The 25785-nt window shown below is 47.8% G+C and overlaps 2 protein-coding genes across 3 annotated transcripts in view; both read right to left on the reverse strand.

Moving 5' to 3' along the window:
- The window catches only part of LOC119450459 (sulfotransferase 1C2), a 233226-nt gene that overhangs the window by 152128 nt on the left and 55313 nt on the right, over window positions 1-25785 (reverse strand). Inside the window, exon 1 of one of the 2 annotated variants that reach the window (XM_049665889.1) lies at window positions 24404-24464. The exons of the other annotated variant lie outside the window; for it this stretch is intronic. The gene's annotated coding sequence lies outside the window, so the exon portion shown is untranslated. Of the gene's footprint in view, window positions 1-24403; window positions 24465-25785 lie in introns of those variants that run through there. 2 annotated transcript variants of the gene reach the window in all.
- On the reverse strand, window positions 18118-24435 carry LOC119450462 (sulfotransferase 1C2-like). Its single transcript, XM_037713906.2, has 5 exons — window positions 24087-24435; window positions 23503-23544; window positions 22083-22487; window positions 19162-19483; window positions 18118-18562 (listed from the first exon to the last, which is right to left on the reverse strand). The coding sequence occupies exons 3-5, from the start codon at window positions 22454-22456 to the stop codon at window positions 18266-18268; spliced, it is 993 nt and encodes a 330-aa protein (XP_037569834.2). The 5' UTR covers window positions 22457-22487; window positions 23503-23544; window positions 24087-24435; the 3' UTR covers window positions 18118-18265.

Genomic DNA, 25785 nt, shown 5'->3' on the forward strand with positions numbered 1-25785 from the left:
GACTTCAGTGTCAGCGTCCTCGTCAAAGTGAGCAAGAACTGATGGTGTCGGCAAACGCTCCCGTAGCTTGGTGAAAGCCGCGTCCTGATCTTCATTCAAGACAAACGGTATATCTTCTCTTGTGAGGCGAGTCAGAGGTTCGGCAATCCTAGAAAAATTGGCGATGAAGCGACGATAGTATGCGACGAACTGCTGTGTTGTCAAGGGGAACAGGAAACGAGGCTACGGCGGTAGTCTTGTCAGGGTCAGGCCGAACGCCATCCGCGCTCAAAACATGGCCGAGAAACTCAAGTTCTTTATAACCGAAGTGGCATTTTTCTGGTTTCAGTGTGAGGGTAGTGGTGCGGATCCCTTCCAGCACAGTCTTCAGATGGTTCAGGTGTTCCTCAAAGGTTGCCGAAAATACGATGACGTCATCAAGATAAACGAGGCAAGTATACTACTTCAGACTGGTGAGAACAGTGTCCACCATTTTATGGAATGTCGCAGGTGCAGAACACAAGCCGAAGAGGAGCACTTAGACTTCATACAGGCCATCCGGTGTAGCAATGGTACTTTTCTCGCCATCTCGTTCAACTTTTCAATCTGCCAGTATCCGCTTTTCAAATCTATAGATAAAATTACTTTGCGCGTCTCAGCCTATCGAGTGGATCATCGATGCGGGGCAGTGGATAGACGTCTTCTTTAGTCACGCCATTTAGACGCCTGTAGTCAACGCAGAAACGTAGCGTTCCGCCTTTCTTCTTTATGAGGACGACCGGTGATGACCAGGGACTTTCGGAAGGCTGGATAACATCGTCCTGAAGCATCTCTTCGACTTGCATATGTATCGCGTCACGTTCTTTGGCCGAAACTCGGTAAGGCTGTTGTTTTATGGGCGAGACGTCGGTATACGTAATGATTCGGTGTTTCGTGAAGGGCGTCTGACGCACCTTAGAGGACGAGGCGAAATATTCTTGGAATTGAAGCAGCAACTCATGCAGCGCTATTCGTTGTTGCTCCGGGAGGGTCGAATTAATGTCTACTTTGTCGAGTGATGCAGTCGCGGCCCCCGGTGTCGATTGGAGATCATTGTCCAGTGATGTAGACGCAAAACATTCAGCAAAGTCCGTTATGGGGCAGGCGAAAGCGATAGCACTGCGCCGAAAAAGGTGACGGTACTCATTACTCAAATTCGTCACAAGCAGCTTAGAACGTCCGTCACGAAGCGTGACGAGGCTCCGAGCCGCACAGATACCTAGTGTGAGCAAGAGCGAGAAGTTGCCTTCAGCGACTGCCTCACCGTCACGTAACTTGTCGCACACGACATCAACGAGGACACTCGAACGCGGGGGTAATGCGATGTTGTCGGCATAAACGCGAAACGTGCTGAGATGGCTGTCGTCGGTTTTGTCTGCTGCTCTCTCTGTCGAGAAGGTCACGGTGCGCTCCCGAAGGTCGGTAATAGCCTCATATTGCCGTAGAAAGTCGATTCCCAGGATGATATATGGGAAACATTAGCGAAGTACAAGGCAACTGGAGAGAAACGTACATCCACGAATGCTATCTCTGAGTGTGCACATACCAAGTGGATGATATGCAGTGGTATATGCAGCAGCAGTAGGATCGTTTCCGGCAACATGAGGCTTAAGGCGGGAGACGTGCACGATATTAGTGGCGGACGCTGCAGATGATTGACTGTCCAATGGAGTGATCTCGTACGTGACGTCAGTGACCTCTTGCACGTCTCCTGCCTTAAGGCTTAAGTTGCCGGACACGATCCTATTTCTCCTTAAGCGCAGAGATGGCGCTCCCGACGGGGGGGGGGGGGGTGCTATGTTACGCACTATTCCCGCGCAGTGAAGTACGTATCCTGCCGAGCATGGAAGAATGCGGCAGAAAGACAGTGAAGAGGACGATCGGAATAGCGCTCGTATTGTTGTTCTGCCATCTTGCCTGCAGCCTTGCCAAACAGGGAATGCATCTTTTACTTGCATGCATCCCAGCTCCCAATTTTGTCTTCGTTATTCTCAAACCACACCTTCGTTGTTCCTTTGAGGTAAATTAATATGTTGGCCAACATGATCATCTCATCGCAGTGATTGTGTTTACTTGCACGTTTGTACAGGGGTAGCCAGTCCTCGATGTCTTCGTTGTCAGTCCCGCAGAATGTGCCTGGGTCTTTTAGCTGAGCCAGGACGACCGTTGTCGTTGCAGCCGCCTCGGTGGGCACCGACAGCTCTTCCGCCATCGTGGATAAAGGCAAGCGTCGGTCACAACGGAGCTCCGTTGTACCGCGTGAATACCCAGCACCTCCCACCAAAATGCCACGGGGATGAGGTAGAAAGGCAGCAGCAAAGAAGGAGGTGGCCTCTCGTGCACAGACAGCGGCAGAGTCATACCTGACTTACACACAGGACGTGATTGCCCTTTGCCTCAAAGCCGACGACGGCATGACGGAGTCTGAGAAAGTAGGCCACTTGTTAAAGGGCATTGCAGATGATGCCTTCAACCTGCTAATCTGCAAATACTGCGACACCATCAATGCCATCATCCAAGAGTGCAAGGGCTTTCAGGCCGCCAAAAGTCGACGCATTAACCATAATTTCGCTGGACTTCCGAACACGGTACCAACGTGGTCGTGCGAAGACGTACCTAAGCCGTCGGCGCCGCTCACCGTAGAACACGTGAAGATCATTCGACGTGAACTTTACGGTGTGTCTCCTGCTTCTACATGCGGCCGTACCTGTGACCATAGCTCCCAGATGGTACCACTAGTCAAAGTTATCGTTCATCAGGAGCTCTCCAATGCTGGCCTGGACTCTGTGTGCGTGGCTACTCCTTCCCAGCCGATCAAACGCCGTCCCTCACTTTCGCACGCCCACCGTTCCGTACTCACGAGTCAGCCGAGTGGAGGACTGCTGATGACCGTCCCATATGCTTCAACTCCCGTCGTATTGGACACGTGGCCCGCCATTGTAACAACCGGTAGTATTGGTATCAGGCGCCCTATGAAAACAACCGTCACCCTGACATGGATCATGGCCGATTTCAGTCCTACGACGAGTCTCCCCAAACCACCGGTGACAACGCTCCCTCCATGCCGTATCGTCGTTCACGATCCCCACGTGGCCATCAGTCCAGTTCGCCACTGTCTCGTCGCCAATAATTTCGCTCGCCCCAATGCCGCCGCTCTACGTCGCCGATTGAACGACTCCCTCAGGAAAGCTTGACGATGCAGCTCCCAGAGGTGATGCTGCATTGCGACTCGCCTGCCAAATCCTCTGACGATACTAAGGACCAGACGGAACCTGATAGACGTTAAACTGGATGACACACATGTTGTTGCTAGGCCTCAGATATCAGTGATGAATTCGGAGCCTCGTCGCCGCCTTAAGAAGGTCCTAACACCACCCACAGAACCGCTCATTCGTGTCGCCGATGGCGGAACGTTTCCCGTGCTAGGGATGTGCTCCGCTCGAATAAGTGTTGCTGACCGATCCACAAGCGTACTACTTGCCGTGCTCGAGAAATTCTCCCATGACCTCATCCTCGGTATGTATTTTCTGTCTGCCCATTCTGCCCTTATTGACTGTGGGACCGGCTTGCTTCAGCTAGACCTACCGTGCTATCATGACGCTCCTACTACACGCCAACCGCGCTTGTGCTCAGTGGATTACCTACGTCTACCTCCTCAAGCCGTTATATATGTGAACTTGCGATCTTTTTCTCCCATTCCCAATGGCGATTACATCTTGACCCCGATCGTTGACGTCTTATTCGCGAAAAACGTCGCTCTCCCTCACACCCTTATTAGAGTTACGGATAGTCGAACGTCTCTACCCATATTGAACTTTAGCTGGTGCACGCAACTCATCCCTGGCGGCATGACTCTAGCCCACATCTCTTCTATCGATGAGTGTGCCGTTTCTGCATTCGTCACCGGCGCTTCTTTGTCCTCTGCCCTTTATTCTTCCTCGCACAATCTTGTCGACGGTGATATTGACAAGATGATAGCGTCCGATCTCCTTCCTGGACAGGCAGCCGATATGCGGCGCATATTGATGTCCTACCGCGACATCTTTGACTTTAATGACCGTCCTTTTGGACAGACATCTGTGGTCACTCATAAGATCAATACTAGGGACGCCAGCCCAATCAGACGACGTCCTTATCGCGTGTCCCATGCAGAGCGAGAAGTGATACAGCGTGAAGTCGACAAGATGCTCACCAAGGGCGTCATTGAACCTTCATGCAGTCCATGGGCATGATCGGTCGTCCTAGTCAAGAAAAAAGATGGAAGCTGGCGCTCCTGCGTCGACAGCCGCCACTTAAACAAAGTAACGCGCAAGGACGTCTACCCTTTGCCCCGGATCGATGACGCTCTCGACTGTCTTCACGGCTCTGCCTACTTCTGTTCTATCGACCTGAGGTCAGGCTACTGGCAGATATCCGCCGATGATCAAGAACGTGAAAAGACCGCATTTGTTGCGCCCGATGGACTTTACCAGTTTACGGTAATGCCCTTTGGACTGTGTAATACCTCGCACCTCCACGAAAATTCCACGGGGATGAGAGTATCCAAAAAGGATTGGAAATTGTATTTGCAAGATATATACAAAGAGAGACGGCTGCAGGCAAGATGGCAGAACAACAACACGAGCGCTACTCCGATCGTCGTCTTCACTGTTTTTCTGGCGAACTCTTCCCTGCTCGGCACGATGCGTACTTCAGTGCGCGCGAATAGCGCGTAACAATATTATGCATTGTTTGACTTATTAATAAATTACTGTCGTTTAGTATGGTTAACAATGTCTAAACCGAATATACAAAAAAGTTAGATTGCAGAAGAAAGCCATTCGCCATGCTCTAAACTAGACTATTCTGCTTTCACTGTGAATGCCTTCCAATAACGTCATATAATTCGTTTTTGAAATGTGTATAATTATCGCATTCTATAGTCTTTTTATTTTATTGTGTGATTCAGGCATTTTTAAGAAACACCATCCCTGCACTAATACAGGCTGCTCGTTAATACGCGAAACACAGACACGTGGTTTTTACAACATTTTGGTACCACTTACAAAACTGCAGATGTTGGAATACAGCCTCCAATCAATTTTGAATAAATAGAAAAGCAAGGGCAACATAACAAAATCTCAGCTACCACATCATTTTGTGTATAATTGACAGGTTGTGTTTCTTTTCAGTTTTTTTTTACTTTTTTATTTTTACAGCGAAGCTGTTAAGGCCTAGGTTCCAGGAAATCGCGGGCGCGTGTAGAAAAAAATTATCAGCATTGCGGCTCCATGTGCGTGGTGGTTTCCCGCCAGTTGTGCCTTAGGACAGGTGTCAAAATGGATGACTAACATGACTGATAGGTCTTGACATCAATGACATCACATGCTCGTCAGTTACGTTACGATTAACAATAATAAAATCACGTGTGGCGCATACCTGCATTGTATATTAGCCAGGGATAAGTGGGTATGAGCCAGGGACAAGAAAGAAAAAAAAGAAGGAAAGAAAGAAGGAAGAACGGCAAGAAATAAACAGAGAAGAAAGAAAAAGAAAGAGGGAAAGAAAGAAAGAAGGCACGTGAGAAAGAAATCACGTGTGGCTCATACCCGCGTTGAATATGTTGGGTATGAGCCGCCGAGAGCAATGAGCGGGAGAGAGCTCACAGGATCCTGATGCTGCCGTGCAGTGTGCTGCGGCTATGAGCTTTGTGGCTCATACGCTAGTCTACGACGATGGGGAGGCCTTGGAGCAGCAAACGTACTACTTGGCCATCGCGCCGGGCGAAAACAAGACGCCGTTGTCCTGGCTCTGTGACGAACATCGCGAAGACGCTCAATATAATCAATAATGATAATATATAAATTCACTATAGCAATATTCACTACAGCGGACCCACCGTAGTCACGGCTTCGCTGACTTCCATCTTCACAGTAGTGGAAGGGCTCCGTCTGTTGTTGTTGTAGTGGTTGTTGTTGTTGTTGTTGCCTATCACACATGTGGCTCCTACCCACGGCGGGGGATTGGCCAAGAAATGGGTGGATAATTCCAAATTAACATGGAGGATACATTTCCGAATATCTATGAAATTAGTATTGAACAGCGTAGAGTTATATGGTAAAGTAAATCAGGAAAGTCATACCGAATAAGTAATAATTAACTTAAAAGCACACAAAAAAGGATAGAATTTAGCAGGGTATTCGTTTGGATTCTGTAAGGAACGTTTGGACGGCGAAGCAAGCATCCCTGTGGCTGAATCCCAAAGTGGACGCCCCGAATGAAAGATTATTAGGTTCTGTTAAGTTCAGGCCAAGCCTTCGAAAAGGTATTTCCAACAATCGTTTTCTTGCCGCAGTAAAGCGGCGACAAGAGAGCAGAAAGTGGTGTATCGTCTCTTCCTCATTACAAAACGAGCAGCGGGGTGAGGGAACCAAACCTGACCTGTGTAAGTAGAAATTTAGGGAGGGAATACGGCAACGTAATTTGGATATTGACATGTGCACTTTCTCTTTCACTTCTTTATCTTTCATCGCTCGGCGCAGGACGCACCTGCATGTATTGGAAGTTTCTCGAACGTTGTCGATGATTCTATCCGTTGTCTGTTGTTACCGGCGCTTATGTAATCTGATTGTATGAACGACGCGAATTGTCTAGTACTTTCTGGAAGAAACGCGGGCACCAGGGATTACTATGGAACCTTCAATGATTCATGTATAAAACCGACGCGTTTCGCCGCTATCGTTGTGCTTCGAGTGCAACTTGGTTTTGTGGGCATAGGTTCACCCAATAAGCAGTCAGTTTCGTCATTCACAGTTTTGCGGCTCTTTTCTACACCGTCACTACTACGTGACAATAATTTGTATTGTTCCTGACTTCCTGCCTAATAAGTTTATGTGGTTACAAAATATTCTAAGTGCGGCCTTCTTTTCCTCACGTATTTCTGACAAACAACATTCACTTTCAACTTTTACTTTTGCTTGAACCAGTATTTTAACCACATATTTTTTGTTCCGGTATATTTCTCATTTTGTGCCCCCTTCTTACTGCGGCCACTACACTTCTTTTGCCTGCTTGTGTTCTCGTGCTGCTTCCTGTCGTTCGTCGATCGCCTCCCGTATCTCCCTATTCCACCAACTTTTCGGCTTACCTTTTCCTTTCCTACAATTATGTTGCTTCTCCTTCCTTATTTCTCTCGCCGTTACACTTATAAGGTCACTATATTCCCACTCCTTGCTTGGCCTTTTGCAAAGATCTTCGTCGACTCTTGTGCCTATATTTGTTCAGCGTTCAAATTTGGATTGGCCATTGTTCGCTCTTTGCCCTCTTTCCCAACTACATATCCCATTTTCAAGATGATGAGTGTACCCTTCCTTAATATGATCATTTCTCTCAACTTATGATAAATTCCTTCTGTCATCAGACAGTAATTAATGGTCGATTTCCGGTTTCATACTTCCCACGTGCTCTGTCCATCACACGTGGGCCTGTATTCACGATAACTGGGTTATGTTACTCGCAGAGAACTAGCACTGACTTACTGTTGTTGTCGGTAAAGCCATCTAGATTCTGTATGTGGGCACTCACGTCACCTAATAGGATAACTTCGGTGTCATTCCCGAAATCCCTATTATCAGCACTTAGGCATTTCACTAACTCTTGACTCTTATGGGTGCAATTATTTCCGGACCACAAATATGTTACGCCCAGCCAAGTTTTCTTTCGGCTCATTGTGCCTGATAACCAAAGCTGCTCTTGACATTTTGAATTTACTCTTTCTCATTTGGCTGCCTGATGTATGATCATTCCGACTCCCCCTCCATTTCTTTCCGATTTAGTTCTGTTGCATCCTTCCCAAACATAATTCTCAATCACTGGCGGCTCTTCCGAGTCTCTAAGGTACGTTTCTGTAACCGCATACACCCCTTATTTGCTCGCTATTTAACTGCTCCTTGATCTATACCCACTTTTAATTTTTTCTGCCGACCTGCATGTTTATGTAGCCTATTTCATGGCGAGCTTTTTTTCTTGTTTTACTCCTTTTTCTATTATTGACGGCGATGCTATTCTGAGCTTCCCTTAGGGGACCTTCTTACCTCCTGAGCGCCCGTGGGCCCTCCAAAAAAGCAACTGCGCGACCAGCAATTCGTCAGCCCACTTCTCGTCCAACCCTGTGGTTGAAGTGGATCACGTCTCGCTGAAAACCACCGTACCTTCTCACTTCCCTGTTTACTTCTGCAATCTCGAAACCTTTTACAGTGTAAGCTATTATGGGCTTACTCCAATAGCCGTTTGGGTTCGCGATGGTGTCTGCTGCCGCCGCCTCCGCCGCTGTGACCGTACCCGCTATCGCCGGAAATGCGAAAAAGAGTACCCGGTCCCCGCCGGGATCAGACCCAGGCCCGCTGCGCGGGCGTCGGATACTTTACCACTGAGCTACGCAAGTGCGTGGTATCAGGTGCGATATCAGGTGCAAGTGCGTGGCAGGCGCGCAGGCGCAGATGACGAGATGCGATTCAGGCGAGGCGCGCAATCAACGCGATCCCGAGCCTCCGCCAGTATGGTGGCGTCACCTAGTTAAGATGCCTGCAAGCGCAGCGTGCGCAGGCGCAGACGACAAAATGCGATTCAGACTAGGCCGCAATCAAAGCGATCACGAGCCTCCGCCAGTATGGTGGCGCCATCTACTTAAGGTGCCTGCAAACGTAGCGTGCCCGACATGTAACTTGCATATAGTAATTACATGCTGCCTGTAACTAGAGCTGGTTAACTAAAGCAGGCTAGGGGACTATTTGTCGCCAGCCCGTTTTCAAGATTCAAATAAACAATAATCATCATCAACAGCAACAACACCAACAACGTACCGTGCCACGGATCAAGGGATGTGAAATGTGCGCCACGTATTCTGGATACCTCTTAGGCACACGTTATGGCGTCTCCTCGCAAGGTACGAACCGCTGCTGAAGAAACGAATCGTAAAGGTACGTGCGCGGCTATAACCAGGCATCATCGGGCTCAGCAGACTGTTGTGCAGAAAGCATTACAAGCCCCAGCTCGCCGTCGACGCCGGGCGGACCGTTTAGATCGTTCTCGTCAAAACGAGGCGAAGAGACTTTGCCGCGAAGACCCTGTTCTGCGTGGTGTCGAAATTAGGGCGACTCTTGAACCACTCCACCAGCTTACGCTGTGACTGTGCTGCGTGTGCCGCGCAGGCCTGTGACTTCCTTCTGGGCTCAATCTTCATGGAGCCTTATTTGCAGCCACAACAGCTCTTTGTACGTTACTGTCACGTAAAGGCATCTCCGGCACCATGAAAACCACAGTCTGCACCTGAGAGGGCACCTCGCGCAAGTCGTCTACCCCCTTCGCCAAGTGCTAAGGTAGTCCTGTCCCTTTTTTGTTTAGCACGTCATTTAGCCTGCCTGCTACTGCTACGAGGTTGCGCCAACGGGCATTTTCCGCGAGCTTTTCTTTTGCTCGCTCCATGTCTGAGCTCAATGACCACCCTGGAAATTTCCTTAGTAATGCTCATTTGTCGCCTGTTACTCCTTCCAGAATTGCCTCTGAGCCTAGCCAGGTTTGAGTCGCAGGCGATAATCACCCTTTCACTCTCTCCTACTGCCGAAGCCTCTCGCTGCTTCCCTTTGTCACCCTTTTCCGCGTGATACGGATTTGACAAGGGGGATTGACCTCTGCATTCCTGCTTGTTCTTTGTGGCGGCTTCAAGATAGGTGAGGTTGTTTCCAAGTAACCCCACCCCACCTTGCTCGCTTTCCACGTGCTTTGTTGACACTCCCTGTCTTGTCACGTCGGGAGACGGCGCTCCGTCGTCGCGACCATTCTCGTTCATGATTGTGGCCCTGTTCAGCTTTTCCTCGGCTGCTTAAAGCCTTTTTTTTCCACTGTGTTGCACTTGGCTTTTTCTAATGCAAACACCGAAGCTTTCAGAGCACGTACCTACGAGCAAAGGTAGATACACATAGAACCTAAATCCTTAAAATGCCGTAAATTAATTATAAACATTGTCTTAAAGGCAATACATGCTGCACAGACTTAAGGTATAACACGCGTTCGCAAGTGTTCAAACACGCCGCCACGCTCTCATTGTCCTACCAAAGCAATACTGTAGAACCTAGTTGATACGATCCCGTTACGTACGATTTCCCGGCGCCAACGCTCGCGATCTGGTACAAAAAGATGATCCAATACAATTACACTTATCTTTTACCGGGTGATACGCCACCGGAACGCACGATCTCTCGGCACTAACGTTCAATACAACGCAAACTGTGATCGTGCGATACGTTTTCCGGCCGCTAGATACGATGTAAACAAGAAAACGTGCGAGGGGGCGCGAGCTCGAGAGCGGAAGCCGTGCGCCGCGGCAGCTTCGTCGCAATTTTCGCCCGCCCGTCTCAAGTGAAAACTTGAGACGGGCGGGCGACCTTGTCAGAGCTTTGGTTAATACTACGGGGCATGTGTCTGTCATGAGTGCCACTTTTCGTCACCGCATGAAGAAGATCCTGACTCCTCCCACGACTAGAGTCGTGCGTGTCGCTTACGGTGCGACGACCAATGTGCACAGCTCGGGTTACCGTTCCTACCATTGTTATTTTTGCGGTCCTTGCGCATTGCCCTCACGACCTCATACTTGGACTTGATTTTCTTTCTGCCCGTTCTGCTCTAATTGATTGCGCCACCGGTATCCTCCAGCTTGAACTTGTCCTCCGCCTTGAAAACAGCAGGCGAAAATGGTCGCAATGCTGTTCGGGGGAAACACTAGCCACGAGGAGGTCGTCGAGTTATGCCAATACGAAGGGGAGTCCCTGGTTACCTCTGAAACGTCTGAGCAGCGTTTCTCAACCCGAATGGCATGCGAACGTACTCGAAAAACCGGAATAGTGGTACAATTGCGGTCTTGGGGATGGCCGCTGGTTCAACCGCAATCTGGTGGTAGGCCTTTACCGAATCTATCTTGCTGAATGTCACCGCTTCCGCTAGGTTGGCAGAGAAGTCGTGAATGTGGGAGAGGGAATGGAGATCAGGGACGGTGCGCGCGATGAGGGCACGGTAGTCGCTTTGTACTGCCTGGCTTCTGTGAACCCAGTGACCCACCTCCTCCGTCTCGCTTACATTGTAGAGATTTGTTGGCCTACCATCCAAACCCGTGACGTATGTCATATTGTCAGGTTCACCGGCTCTTCCAGATGGCGACTACTACGTGACGCCTCTTATTGACGTCCTGCTCACGCACGACGTCACTGCACCCTACACGGTCCTGAGAATTACGAACAAAACCTGCGTTCGCTTGTGAAGTTTGGCTTCATCAAGCAAGTCCAGCCACAGGGTCTTTCCGTAGTCCACCTTTGCCCCCTGCAAGACTTTCAGCTCGAAGCTTTTGCGCATCCAGCGCAAAAGCTTCGACGGGCACAGCGACGTCGACAACTTGTGGCAGCGGCTAAATTCGCAGCATGATCGTCGAAGACTTTCCGCCTGAGCATACGGCAGCCCTTCGATGTATTCTCGAATCGTACCACGACATTCTTGACTTCAGTAATCGGCCTTTGGGCCAGACGTCTGTTGTCGTGCATCGCATACATACAGATTATGTGAGCCCTGTTCACCGGCACCCCTATCGAGTTTCTGCGTCTGAGAGAAGCGTTATCCAGCAGGAAGTCAACAAGACGCTTCCTGATGCTATCCGATTCTGATCCTGAAGGACATTATCAAGGCATCCTCTAGTCCCTGGGCATCCCCTATTGTTTTAGAAAGATGGATCGTGGCGCTATTGCGTGGACTATCGCCACCTCAACATCATTGCAAACAAAGACGCTTACCCGTTACCACGAATTGATGATGCCCTTATTGCCTATATGTTGCCGCTTATTTCTCTTCTATCGACCTTCAATCTGGCTATTGGCAGATTTTTGTGGACCCAATGGACCGAGAAAACACCACTTTTGTAACTCCTGATGGGCTTTACCAGTTCAAGGTCATGCCTTTCGGTCTTTGTAATGCCCCAACCACATTCGAGCGAATGATGAACTCTCTCCTCCATGCGTTCAAGTAGTATACATGCTTGTGTTCTCTAGACGACGTGATTGTGTTTTCCACTACGTTCTATACACAACTCTAACACCTATTAACGATTCTTGACGTCTTTCACTGTGTCGGGCTTTAGTTTATTTCACGCCGTTTTGTCCGTCACCGCATTACAATCCTTGGCCAAATTGTGGACGCTGCCGGCGTACAACCTTACTCAGAGAAAATTCGAGCCGCGAAAGACTGTCCTGTGCGAAGGTTTGCCAGAGATGTTCGCAGCTTTGTGGGGCTCTGCTCCTATTTTCGCCGGTTTGTGAAGAATTTTCCAGTGATTGCGAAACCACTCACATACGCCCCTTTTACCTGGGGTCCTGCACAAGCCGCGGCTTTCTCCGATTTGACCACACTCTTCACAACGCCTCCAATTTTGGCGCACTTCGACCTGTCCGCTCAAACCGAAGTCCGCACCGACGTGAGTGGTTACAGGATAGGCGGTGTCGCAAAAGAGCGAGTAATCCAAGCGCGCGCCGCATGTCACGCAAGCCAGCGAAAGAACACGCCGGCCCCGCGGCAACTTCAACAGAGTGGGAGAGCGCATATGCCTCAAACAGCAACGCGAACAACGGCGCCTAGACGTCTAGAAGAGCATCGACGAAGCGACGTTAACCGGAGAGAGAGAGAGAGCACACGCGCGAGCCGAGACACCTTCTTACCCGGCGAGTCGAGAGAGATTGCTACAGCGTGAGGGTGCGCTAACGGGATTAGTCATCACCCCCTCCTAGACAACGCTTCGACGGCGTCGGTCGAAGGTACGAGAAAAGAATAGAAGCTTCCCAGGCTTTGGCCATGCTACCGGATCACGACTCCGAAAGGAATGTTCGAGAACGCCTGTGACGGCTATATAACAACCTTGTGAGAATCAGGAGTAGAGTTTAGTTCAGTCCGCACCGGTGAAATGATGTAACGTGAAGACCGAGCGTCTGCTGAAGAAGGGGATTCCCCGGCAAGCTAGTCGACGAGTTCATCGAGCGTCTGCATTTCCGGAAGAAGTTTCTCCTTCGAGATTTGCCCCGAGCTACGCCGAGATCGTCTGACTCCAGGACCAGCACCGTGAATACGATTGGACACTTAGTGTTCCTATTCATTTTGTAATTTACGTGTTGGACTCCTAGTGCTTGTCGAGAATTATTTTCTTGTGTTTCTTAATACTCATCGGAATTGTATTGTGTTGTGTCTAGCCTAAGTGAGCAAGTGTGTGTTACTGCCTTGTGAAAAGAATATATTTTGTTGTGTTTTGACAACTCTGGGCTCTGACTCGGTCTTTGGACAGCAACCGGCGTTCGCTGGCGCACCAGAGAGCCACGTCTTAATTGTCCTTGCTTTCGTGGGATTATTTTCGGAAGCTGACAAGTCGGCTTTGGAATTTGGTCCGGCATTTTGCGCCTCGTTCACGGGGTCTGTGACAATATTTCTGGTGTCCGCGTCAGGACCTTTCTGGTGCAAATTGTTTGTCCATAGTAAGGAGAAAGAGCCTAGGGTCGTTCACATTGCCATTGTAAACGATTTTGAGTGTTGAACCACGTTTTGCTAACTTGTGTGCAGAGAGCAGTTCAATTGTTGAAATCTAGGCAGATATTTTTTGCACGCGGCTAGATTTTTGAAGGGCATTATGGAACTCGAGAGATTAGTTGCCCTTTGTGAGAAGATGGGTCTTTCCGGAGCTGAACTACGGAAGTGGGTTAGTCAGAAGGAAAAAGAAGCTGCAGAAAGAGAGAAGCTAGCGGCCGAAAGAGCCAAAGAAGAAACATAAGCAAAGGAGCGACAGATAAGAGAGGAAAGAGAAGCAAAGGAGCGACAGATAAGAGAAGAAAGAGAGGCGATGGAGCGAAAAGAAGAAAGAGAGGCGAAGGAGAGAGAAAGACAAAGACAGCACGAGTTATAACTCGAACAACTTCGTTTGCAGCAGCGTACAGACGCTCCCGCTCTGGCAACAGTCGATAGCACTGAAAGCGAGGACACTAGATTCCGTCTAAACCCAAGCAAGCCGCTTGTGGCATTCGATGAAAGAAAAGATGATCTGGATGCTTACTTGCACAGATTTGAGACAGTTGCTAAAAGTCAGAATTGGCCAGAGGATCAAGGCGCCACTGCATTGAGCCCGTGCTTGCGTCATCATTATGCCAGCAAGCTGCTGTCAACATCGAAGCGAAATTACTCCATTAGCGAACGTGAGTGCCTCGCTTTTGTAGGGTAGTTGCAAAATTTTGCCCTTATCTATTTGGCCGATCGTTCACAGTAGTTTCCGACCACTGCGGTCTTTGTTGGCTCGCCTCTTTGAAAGATCCTACAGGCAGACCCGATCGATGTGCCCTGCGCCTGCAAGAGTACACCTACACGGTGGTATATAAGACGCCTGCACAAAGATGTAGATGGTTTGTCCCGCTACCCTGTGGTCAACTGTGACTCTTCGCGCACTGAATCCCTCGATTGCGTCTTTTTCGTGAGCCAAGTTGCTTAACATCACCGATGAATAGCGTCATGATGGCTACTTTAGGAAAATAATGGAGTGCCTGGAATCCTCTCCCAGCGACGCCTCTGTGCGCATGTTCACCCTGAAGGGTGGTGCCTTATATCGGTGGAACGTGTACCCTGATGGTCCTGACATTCTCCTAGTTACACCATCCCACCTGCGCTCCACAGTTCTTCGCGAGCTTCACGACGCCCTGACCACTGGCCACCTTGGTGTTACTCGGACACATGACAGCGTGCGACGTCGCTTCTATTGGCTTGGCCTATAGCGCGCTCAGTGTGGTGTTATGTCAGCGCCTGGGAGCTTTGTCAACGGCGAAAGAAACCGTCTATGCGGCCTGCTGGCTATCTTCAGCCCATTGACGTCCTCCCTGACCACTTCTTACGTGTAAGTGTCTACCTTCTCGGACCCTTTCCAACATCTATTTCCGGAAACAAGTGGGCTGCCGTCGCTACCGATTACGCGATGCCATACTTAATGACGCAAGCACTGGTGACCAGCTGTGCTACAGAGGTGGCGGACTTTCTCCTCTGTGACGTCATGTTAGTCCATGGTGCCCCACGTCAACTGCTGACTGACCGAAGCTGCACCTTCATGTCAAAAGTTATCGACGATATCCTGCACTGCCGTTGCACACAGCACAAGATCACTACGTCATACCATCCCGAAACGAACGGGCTTCACCGAGCGCTTGAATCGGACTTTAACATATATGCTCCCCAAGTACGTGTCGACTGACCACCGTGATTGGTACCTTGCATTACCCTACGTGACTTGCGCTACACTGCTGGATTCTCTCCCTTTCACATTTTGTTTGGATGTGAACCAACTTTACCACTGGACACCTTCCTTCCTTCTCCTCAACCTCCACTAGTGAATATGCACGCGACGACATTGCCCGGACTGATTACGCGTGGCAGATAGCCTGTAGTAGACTTGCTGCTTCTCAAGACAATCAGAAGCGCCTTTACGACAGTGACAGCTGCTCTGAGGACGAAGACATGCCTTGTTTTGATGTTGGCTGGGTTTCATTTTGGCCAGTGCTTGCTACCCTTTGTAAATACACCATGTAAATAGTTTACCTACTGTGCTTTCACGTAACAATACAAACACACTCTCACGTGGAAACTGAAACACTGAACATTTTCTGGAGGACCTTTCTGTAGGAGTTGGTCACAAATCCATATAAGATATCCGCATGATGGCCTCAGTAAACTATGCAAAATTAAATTTCTGACGGACTTTGTTTACGTCTTTGAAGGAAACACTGATATCGGGACGTGATATAGAAATACAGCGGACAAAGTGTTTCAAGTGCATTCATTAAAACTGAGTTCTTTGGTGAAGTTGCCATATGCGTTTCGTTTACTACGGCGTACCGCAATGTTCGATTCTGGGAGTCGTCTTATTTCTTCTTGACGTAAACGACTTCAATAACATTTATTTACCACAGCAAGCCATTCAATATGCAGACGACAAAAACGTATTTTTTCGCAGGGGAAAACAGTCATAGCTTGGAAAGAGAAGGCAACGCCTGGCTCGTGTAACTATCAACACGAATAAACCCGAACAAGAGCACTTGAATGTTTGTAAAACAAATTATATTATTTTAAAATGGAATATAAAAAAATCCATGTCTTTAAACCTGCGAAATAATGACAGCGCAATAAAGTGCGTGTCATCGCAGAAGTTTCTTAGGGTTGTTTTTTTATGAGAATCTTAGCGGGAATACACAAAGTGTGGCCCTACGTTCATCGACATAAAATCATCATTCTCTTGTACAAATATAAAGATTACTTGCAGCTACGGCTTCAAATCACGCGTTACTATTCGCTTATACAGTCCTGTTTGCAGTATTACCTATTTCATGCATGTTCTGCTTCAGAGCGTAACCTTCATATTGCAAGTGTCTAAGGTTGGAAGAGGAGGGCTTGGATTCTGGCCTGAAAGACGGCGAGGAAGGTTTGGGAGGAGAGCAGTGCACGGGCTCGGGCTTACCTGAAAGCCCGGCCCCGGAACCAGCCCGTGCGCGGGCCGGGCCGGGTAGGGCATTTTTTTCACGGGCTCGGGCTGGGCTCGGGCACGGCATGTGCTTTTTGACCCGGGCCCGGGCCGGGCTCGGGTTTTTTGACGCGGGCCCGGACCGGGCTCGGACTTTCTGGTGGTGTGCATGTAACGTGCAGCGAGTTATCCTCGCGCGTCTCAACTCTGAAAAACATGTCTTGTTCGGTCTCGGGCCGGGTTCGGGCAGGTTTCGAGTCTTGCTCAGGCCGGGCTCGGGCCTAAGGTAGAGGCGCTGCGGGCACGGCCGGGCGGGTAACGTGGATTATTTCCGGGCCCGGGCCAAGCCCGGGGATGGACATAAAACTCTTGGTCGGGCTCGGGCGGGCATCCCAATGTAAAAACCGGCTCGGGCCGGGGCCGGGCTGAAAAACATCGGCCCGTGCAGTCCTCTGTTTGAGAGTAACGTTCTTGGGCGCGCGTTGGCTCAACCATTAAACAGCTATTTAAAAATACCTACGCTTTTCCCCGCAACATCCCGTAACGTTACACTGGCTGCAGAAACATGCAGTTCGAAGTAATTTTAGGCTACGACGACCTGATCACGCTTTGCCTTATTTGATTAGAGCTTAAGTGTTACCCGGAATCAATCTTATAAAACATAAACTTGCATTAGCTATTCGTAAACAGTTCTGAACTGACTCTGCAGCATTTAACAATTGGTTTGTAAAAGAAGTCGTTTACAACTTTAGAACTTCAGACTTTATTACTCCTCATATTAGATCGCAGTATGGATCCCAGCTGACACAGTATGTCATCGCTGTGTTTCTGAGCAGGTTAGCGCTTATTTTTCACTTATCCCAAGATGTCTAGACGGCAAAAGTGGTGAAAACTTTGCGAAAATGCACTTACTGTTATGCCAGCAAACTTAGAAATGTTTTGTAGTGTTACTTGTTATTATGCTCACAATTGTGTGCCTTAATTTGCCTCTATAATTACGTTACTCTTAGCAAAAACGTGTTTTTCGACATAGCTATGCTATTTCGATGTATGTCGCTGCTTATTGATGGTGTATGTCGTTTTGAATGCTGTTTTGTATCACATGAGTGTCGACATTGAATTAAAAAAAGAATACATTGACGTTAGAGTTATTAGTTTTCATATAGCATTGCTCTTGTAGTTCCGGAAGATCTTATAAATGGAATGTTATTCGTTTTTACTAACCGATTAGGCGACAGCATATAGCATTGCTCTTGTAGTTCCGGAAGATCTTATAAATGGAATGTTATTCGTTTTTACTAACCGATTAGGCGACAGAGTTCTAGAAAGTGGTGCTTGTCTTAAATCAATTGTTACATGTGATATAAAGGAAATAAACTCTAACCCATTTGTGCACCTTTTCAATCGCCTACCCCTGCCGGAACAACGCAATTTTCCATGCAAAGAATTTCCATCTACTTCACAAATCCACCCTATCGTCGGAAGAACACGCTACCATTCACTAGAGAAACAAGGAAAAAAAAACAAATTGAATTAAAAAAAAGGAGGTGGTCATAGCAGCACAATATGGGCTTAATACAAGAACTTGACAATAAAACTCGACTTTGTGTAAATTTATTCTGAAGCTTGATGCTTGCGAATCAATGCAAGTGCTGCCATCACTCTGCACGCACATAGCGTGTGCGCAACATCTGCTGTCTATGGCATGCCAGCGTTCTTCCACAGAACATCAAGTAATTGTTTGAGTGCGACACTCGTTGATGCCATTTTGGCCTTCATGCGTTCAGTCTGAGACGCCGAGAAGTAATTCTTCCAGTCTCCGACAACAGCTTTCCTGACGATGTTTCTGCCACTGGCTCTTTCATCCGGCTCACATGGGCTGGTTATTTGGTTGTGGTTTGCTGACTTGGAATGGCTGGAGCCGCTGGCCATGTCTCGCTGTCTGGCCGCGTAGGCGTCGCGGAAGATCGCTTTCATGACATCAGCGGAGGTCGTCTAATAGAAGGGAAGTGACTGAAAATGCATTTCACGTTATATCAGCTTCAGTATGCCTAGCTTCGACAGGTAAAATCGGCCACAGAGTACACAGAAAAGAAATTAGCGGTCGAGCTCAGATAGCAAATGATACACTTTAGTGGTAAGCCAGGAAAGGCACCAGCCAAACTTGAAAGTGAAGATCAGTGTAATATTAGTGGAAGTGGCCGCAATGAGAAGTTAATATAGTCAAAGAAAACAAATATTTGATAATTCGACTCCAAGGCCGCTTTGTCAAGAAAGTTTGTGTGTTAGAATGTTTCGTGATATCAAGCGTTTATGCCTGATCGTACGCAGGACATTACAAACTTTCGACAAGGATTGTACACCGTGCTTTTTATTCCGCCGGAACGTAAGAGTGATAAGACAATGCTCTGTTAACTCGACACATCCCTCTTGCCTTGTTTCACGACATCGACGTAATGTCGGAGCCTTAGCAATAAATGCACAAAATATATGCAGAAAAGGCTAGTACTGTGTCAATGAAAGCGATCTCTGTCGAAAGTCAACAGTCTGAATGTTCGCGGTTTGTTGCTGCCTCGACGGAGGCACTGCCTTACCTGCAAGAATGCGTCCAGCGCTGCCTCGTCCTTGCTCAGAGTCATTTCTAGCCTTTTGTCGAGAAAGGCTGCAATTCTCAAGGCGCTGGAGCGGGGATCTCTTACTATGTCCTCGTACGTGATGAAGAGAAAGTTGGCCTTTGATCTTTGCCCCAGCCAAGATGTCAAATGGTCAAAGTAGTCACCCGGGTAAACATAGCCGTCGATGAACTGCTCGAAGAAGTCGTCAAAGCTCATGTCGCTGTAACGCGACGACCCCTTTCGCAAATGGTGGTAGAACGACACGCAGGTGTCGTACGGGTTACGCAGCACGTAGATATATCTGAAAATGAAAGTCTGAAGGCTAGCTTTGCAGAGCACAGCAAGTGCGCAGTTGAATATCAGCGTGGCAGCTAAGTGGTGTGAAATGTTTGGAAGAAACCATCGCAAAATATTGTCAAAGTAAGTGATAGCTTTACTACGTGACCCTGCTGTCTATCCCCAAGCCATGTCGCAATTAACAGCAAACCTTGTGTGTGAAATCTGAGTAGGGGAGACTCGTTCAGTATAGCCTCTGGCAATAACGTTCAAGAAATTCTGATGCAGAGACACTTCTCGCACTGAGCAATAACTGCATGAAAATGATGATACGGTGAAAACAGATATGTCACTGCCACGACCGAGATGTCAGGGACGACACACCGCGCGTGGCTACTGATGCCTGCGCTAATCAAGTCGCCTTTCTATCTCCTCGCCAGCCCCTGCACTTCGTGCCAACGCGTCCTAGATAGCAGGTCTGTGCACTCTGCTTTATGACGTCATGCTACGTCGACCGAAATTCCCATTGCCAAGTCCGACGTGACGAAAATGGTGAAGCCAAAATCCCCGCCGCATACTTGGGAGCATCCCCATTATATTGCGAAAACGATTAACCCTCAAAAACCACTGAAATGGGTTCGGACGTGGGTACAAAGCGAAGGAAGTTCTACACGATGCTGGTAGAAGTCATAGTCACGAGTATGACTCAGCAAAAATGACAATGAATCAGGAAAAAAAGTAGAGCACTCAAAAACCACTGAAATGGGTTCGGACGTAGGTACTAAGGGAAGGAAACACTAAAGGGTGCTGGTAGAAGTCATAGTCATGAGCATGACTAAGCAAAAATAACAATGAATCAGCGAAAAAAGATTAACACTCAAAAACCACTGGAATGGGTTCCGATGGGGTACTAGGTGAAGGAAAAGGCTAAGGTGGTTGGTCGAAGTCATAGTCATGAGTGACTGAGCAAAAATGACAATGACTCAGTGAAAAAAAACATTACCACTAAAAAACACTGAAATGGGATCGGACGTTGGTACTAAGTGAAGGAAACACTAAAGGATTGTGGTAGAAGTCATAGTCATGAGCATGACTGAGCGAAATTGTCAATGACTCAGCGAAAAAACATTAACACTCAAAACACTGAAATGGGTTCGGACGTGGGTACTAAGGGAAGGAAACACTAAAGGGTGCTAAACACTGAAATGGGATCGGACGTTGGTACTAAGTGAAGGAAACACTAAAGGATTGTGGTAGAAGTCATAGTCATGAGCATGACTGAGCGAAATTGTCAATGACTCAGCGAAAAAACATTAACACTCAAAAACACTGAAATGGGTTCGGACGTGGGTACTAAGTGAAGGAAACACTGAAGGATGGTGGTAGAAGTCATAGTCACGAGTATGCCTAAGGCTTTCGCCCTAGGTCTCTCAGGTGTAGCTAAAGGGACTCCTGAGGACTCATTACATGAATGTCATAACACGCATTTCATGTAGGTCATGAAAGAGCCGCCTACGTCTTGGTGCTCTCATGGTTGTTTCGATAACTTGGTAGGCTCCCCGCAAACTGCTTCGCATCACATCGATTCCTACAGGACGTGGGATCTGCCGTCTTTTTTATTCCTGGTTGTGTTGTAAGCAAAGGGACAATGTCAGAGCGATGGCAGAAAAGCAATTCGAACATTCGCATAAGAGATACTCTTCCAATATTTAGTGTGCTGCAATGTTTAACATCTCTGAACAAGCAGAGCTATCAACGTGATGTGCGAAGCATATGAACTGGTTTTGCGAGAAAGAAAGCAGAAACTTCGTCTGACTCCCCCAAAACATGTACACTTTTCCAGTGGCACCTGACCATCTATCGGAAGATTTAGGACTGGTTTGATCGCCTCTAAAGCCAGGCTTGTAAAACGAAACCCTTGTGCCTAAAATGTCAAGTACAGTTTCGTTTCTATTTACGAGCGTATTACACTGGATCATATTATTATACATGTCTATAAAACGTGCTATATGAACCGTAGCTTGTTGATACTGCTTGGAGGAGCAAAACATGAATAGTATGTGTTTACGTGCTGTATTTTATTGCTCACCCATTTGGCTCACAGCGCTCGCGCACTTGATACATCACAGCTTACAGGTACAAATACGGGCGCTGTGGGTTCTTGGGCTGCAATATAGTAGCAGTGCCTTTTCTGATACCATTCCTCTTCGCACTTCGCCAGTGGTCGGGGCAACGCCCTTCCCCCTTAATGAATAAGTCTAGCCTAAACCATGAATAATAAGAGTGGCTTAGAATAGAGTGGAAGGCATCACTAGGTAAGATCGGCAGTGGATACCGCTATCATGTTTATTTTGGGCCAGTTTTCGTCGCGTTGTAAGCAATCATTTGCACATACGATTGTGTTACGCATGACTTTTTCTACGAATCGTCCAATGGCAAAAAAAAAACTAAAAAAATTGAATCAGTTGGACGAGCGCCGACTCCTGTGCAGGAAGACTCCTAGACTTTATCCAAGCGGTCGGCTTAGCTGCCCTGCCTTAATCTCTCTTTATATTTTCTTAGGGCTGCTGGCCCTTTCCATTTAAAGTAGACAACAGTATTTTATACGACAGACATGTATATACCTGGCCTTTTCCGAGAAGCGCACGTTCTCGAAGAGCAAGTGCGTCTTGATGACAGCGCCAGGTCTACGCAGTGACTCGACGTTCCCGGCACCGGCGATTTCGAGGAACGAAACACCGGGCGCGCACGCGGCAGCGCTCTCCAGCGGCGTCTCGTCATCTTTGTTGAGCAAGCGCCGCACCATGAAGTGCAACCAAGTTGTGCCCGTCTTCGGGAAGCCCATGATGAACACGTCGCCGGCCCTCGGCTCGTACTGCATCGCTGATCGCAGCCGAGACTCGTTGAACCGGTCAGTGATCAAGATGCCTTCGACGCGGCGAAGCTTCAATGCATTATCCCTGGTTTGCGTCGAGCAGCCCGCGTTGCTGGCGGCCATTGTTCTTCTCAGACGCAGTTGCGCAGGGTATCTGTGCAGAAAGTTCTCTTACAAGAACATGTTACAACGCCAAGCCTAATTTTAGCAGGTCTACATGAATGATCTTCAAGATGTCCATATGGTTACTGTAATTATAAACCTTAGTCAACCATCGACCCACATCAGCAACCGTGAGCCGACCAACATGACTAACCGTGAGCCGAAAGAAAGCAAAAAAAAAAAAAAAAATACTAGTTTGCAAGTCTTTCTTTTCTCTTATTAGGTGATTGCTGGAACAACTTGAATCAAACTTGTGGCAGTAATGGAATGCCCCCTTTCATTCAAAACTGGAACATTGTTAGCCGCGGAACGTTTTTACGAAGACTGACGAATACTTAAAATAATAAAAAAAAATTAGGTATAACGATGCGATTGTGTCTCCGCAAAAAGAAAGAAAGGTATATTTTTATGAGCTATAAATCATCGATCATTTAAAACGGAGAGAATCAACAAGGTATGTTTCAGTTTGTAGAAAAATTTCACCCCCATAAGGTTTGCAAAGGTTCTTGCGTCCTAGACGCCAGTACATTACAGCCTCGTTTGAAGCTCCGGAAACTACGGTTCGGGGGAATTTCCGTGTGGTATCGCGTGGAGCTGTGAGCTTGATCTGCCATCAGATTTTGGGAGTTTCGTCAAGAGGGCCTAAATCAGAGTTTTGCTGCCTTGTCCTGTTCTTCTTTCAGGATACACAAAGCCACTCACAACAGTTCACCGATTTCATAATAAGGTAATTTCAGCACCCCAGCTGTATGCGAACAAGCAAACTGAAGTATGATTTGCGCTCCGCTTTTCGCAACGCTAAGGTTGCGTAGACAGGGCACAACTGGCGGCACTTGAATCGAAATGAATTTTGCGGATAGTTTTATAATTAATAGTACATTTCTCAACATGACATTGGCGCAGCACTGAATTCTTTGACGTGGGTTTTCACTTCCCCACAGGCAATCTAATATATATATATATATATATATATATATATGAAAAGTGAAAATAAGACGTAAACTTACGAGAAGTGTACTATATTGAAGTGTCTCAAGCGTTGTGAGAACCTGCGTAGGAAAGAACAGCTTGAATTAACCTGCTTACGCAGAGCGGCTTCGCCAGACAGTAAGCTAGCAGTGCAGCTTCAGCGTAAACTGCTGACGGTTTGTACCTGCAAAACAAATGGCACGGCGCTTAAAATATTGAAAGTGAGTTTCTGGTCTTTAGTTGTGTGCGGTAAACAAATACCCGAAAGGTTAGTAATACTGTATGTATAGACAAGTGGGATATACATACAAGACTTGATTTCTTTTGATGTTCCTACTCTATTTTCAGAGAGGGATTATTCCGTTTGAAAATTCCAGCACAAGTTTTCTATGGTGAAAATTCCACTTTATTGGCATTTATTTACCTCGTTTTGTGTTTTTCGGATACGTGTTTTAGGACATCAAGTGTGTTGTTTACAAAACTGACAAGACAACAAAATAATGTCGGCTGATAATGTGGCTTTGTCAACAAATGGTAAAGTTTAAGCATTTTCTGTTAAAAATTGCAGCGCCTCCTTAATCCCTGACGTCGCAAAAGAGATAGCGGCGATATCATGACTTACCTCGTGAAAAGTTGACTAAGCGATGTCTCGCTTTGATTAAAGACCTCAGGAGCACCGGCTTGAGTGCTAAGTCGCAGTTGGTTCCGTCACACGTAGGAATTGAAGGCAATCAAAAATTGGGTGCGATTTCCACAAAGCTGGAAGTGCCGAAGAACCTGCAGCATACAAAGGACAAAATTAATGACAATTTACAGACGCTCCGCAAAACTCTGAAGCATCCGCATCTCTTGCGATGGCATTGGCGCTCACGGAGCAAACAGCGAAGGAAATAAAGAGGTAAAGGAGCGTAGGCTCCAGTGATGAGCTCTAGAGCTCACGCATCGGACGTGCTTCCTTTCGCGCTCCACAGTGGTGACCCAGGACTAAAGCATGGCCGAATTTAGCGGCAATGCTACATATCAGGCCCTCGTCGTGTCAAGCCCGTCAACCGCGTGAAGCCCTCGCCTCCCCGATACCGCAGAGGTCCGTCCGGTTTCGGCTGTCACTCATTTCGACGCAGAATCCCAGGTGTGGTTTCTACAGGCTCAAGCGCAATTCCACCTGCCTCGGATCACTTCACAGACGACGCAGTACTACAATGTGATCTCGTCACTATCGCCGGAAATAGTCAACGACCTCACTGACATCCTCGCCCAGCCTTTGGGTGAAAACCCGTTTGAGCACCTCAAGGAAAAGACCCTGACGCGTAACGTATTTTCGAAATACACTCGTCTGCAACAACTGACAACCTGATCACCTGACCCGATCAGCTGACCAAACGATCACCTGTCCCGAGAAAACAAAGTGCTGTTTGCGAAGGCTCAGTCACTGAAAAGGGACAAAGGTTGGTAATTTCTATGCACCGAGAATTGCCAAATAAAGGCTAGAAAGGCGGGCGACAGCCCAGTCTTCCGTATCTCGCCCGAGGGTGATTTATCTGTCTTCCGGTAAATATTGGAGGGTCAGGGAACTAACCTATTTTGTTGCATTCGATAATTCGAAATTATTCCTTCCTGGAATTTGCTGGTGGTGAGAAGGTTGAGGCGCTACCAAGGCCACAGGCGGTCATCAAACCGCATCTGCCTTTCGAGAATGTGCGCTTCTCTGAGCAAGCCAGGTAATTAAACGTCTCCTTTAATGACAATGGAATAATTTCGTTCTCAGTTCCCGACAGTGCTTCTCGTGGTATCGCATTACACGTCAGCATAACAAGGGAAGCTGCGCAGGCCCATAATGAACGGAGAACGCGCATGAAGGGCTCGAAAGTAAGTTGAGAAAATTGTTTAAAAGTGAATACAACATGCGTATGTTGTATTTGCCCGCATTTTGGTAGGTTACTGCACCGTCACCGTGCAGTTGCGATTTCACGCACCTCTTCGCAATCTTAGTGGCGACGCAGCGCATTATAGTTAACCGACTCGCCATGCAACTACTGGTGCCGTTTGGCCGCGGCAGAGCAAGCATGATTCAAGGTAACCAAAATCGGCTGAATAAGTAGGGCGAGTGCGACGCCAAGACAAGAATATCCGGTGTCCTACATCTAATTCGCGCATCCGGTCAACTATGCAGGTCGTGGACTAACAGCTGTGCCTTGGTGCACGTTGTCAAGCGTAAACCGCTATACAAAATATTGCAGTGGATAAAAGCCTACATTGAGATCGTGCAGATATAGAGCCGCCTCCGTGCAAAATTTTACGTTTTGGGGTACGAGTTCGATGCC

The sequence above is a fragment of the Dermacentor silvarum genome, chromosome 4, assembly GCF_013339745.2.
Source record: "Dermacentor silvarum isolate Dsil-2018 chromosome 4, BIME_Dsil_1.4, whole genome shotgun sequence".
In the NCBI taxonomy this organism is placed as follows: Eukaryota; Metazoa; Arthropoda; class Arachnida; order Ixodida; family Ixodidae; genus Dermacentor; species Dermacentor silvarum.

Excerpts from the sequence above, each read along its gene's own strand:
- LOC119450462 (XM_037713906.2), bottom strand. The coding sequence starts at position 22,456 with ATGGCCGCCAGCAACGCGGGCTGCTCGACGCAAACCAGGGATAATGCA. Across the intron at positions 19,484-22,082 it reads CGCTTCTCGGAAAAGGCCAG|ATATATCTACGTGCTGCGTA; the intron begins GTATATACATGT and ends TTTCATTTTCAG. Across the intron at positions 18,563-19,161 it reads CGCTGGACGCATTCTTGCAG|ACGACCTCCGCTGATGTCAT; the intron begins GTAAGGCAGTGC and ends CCCTTCTATTAG.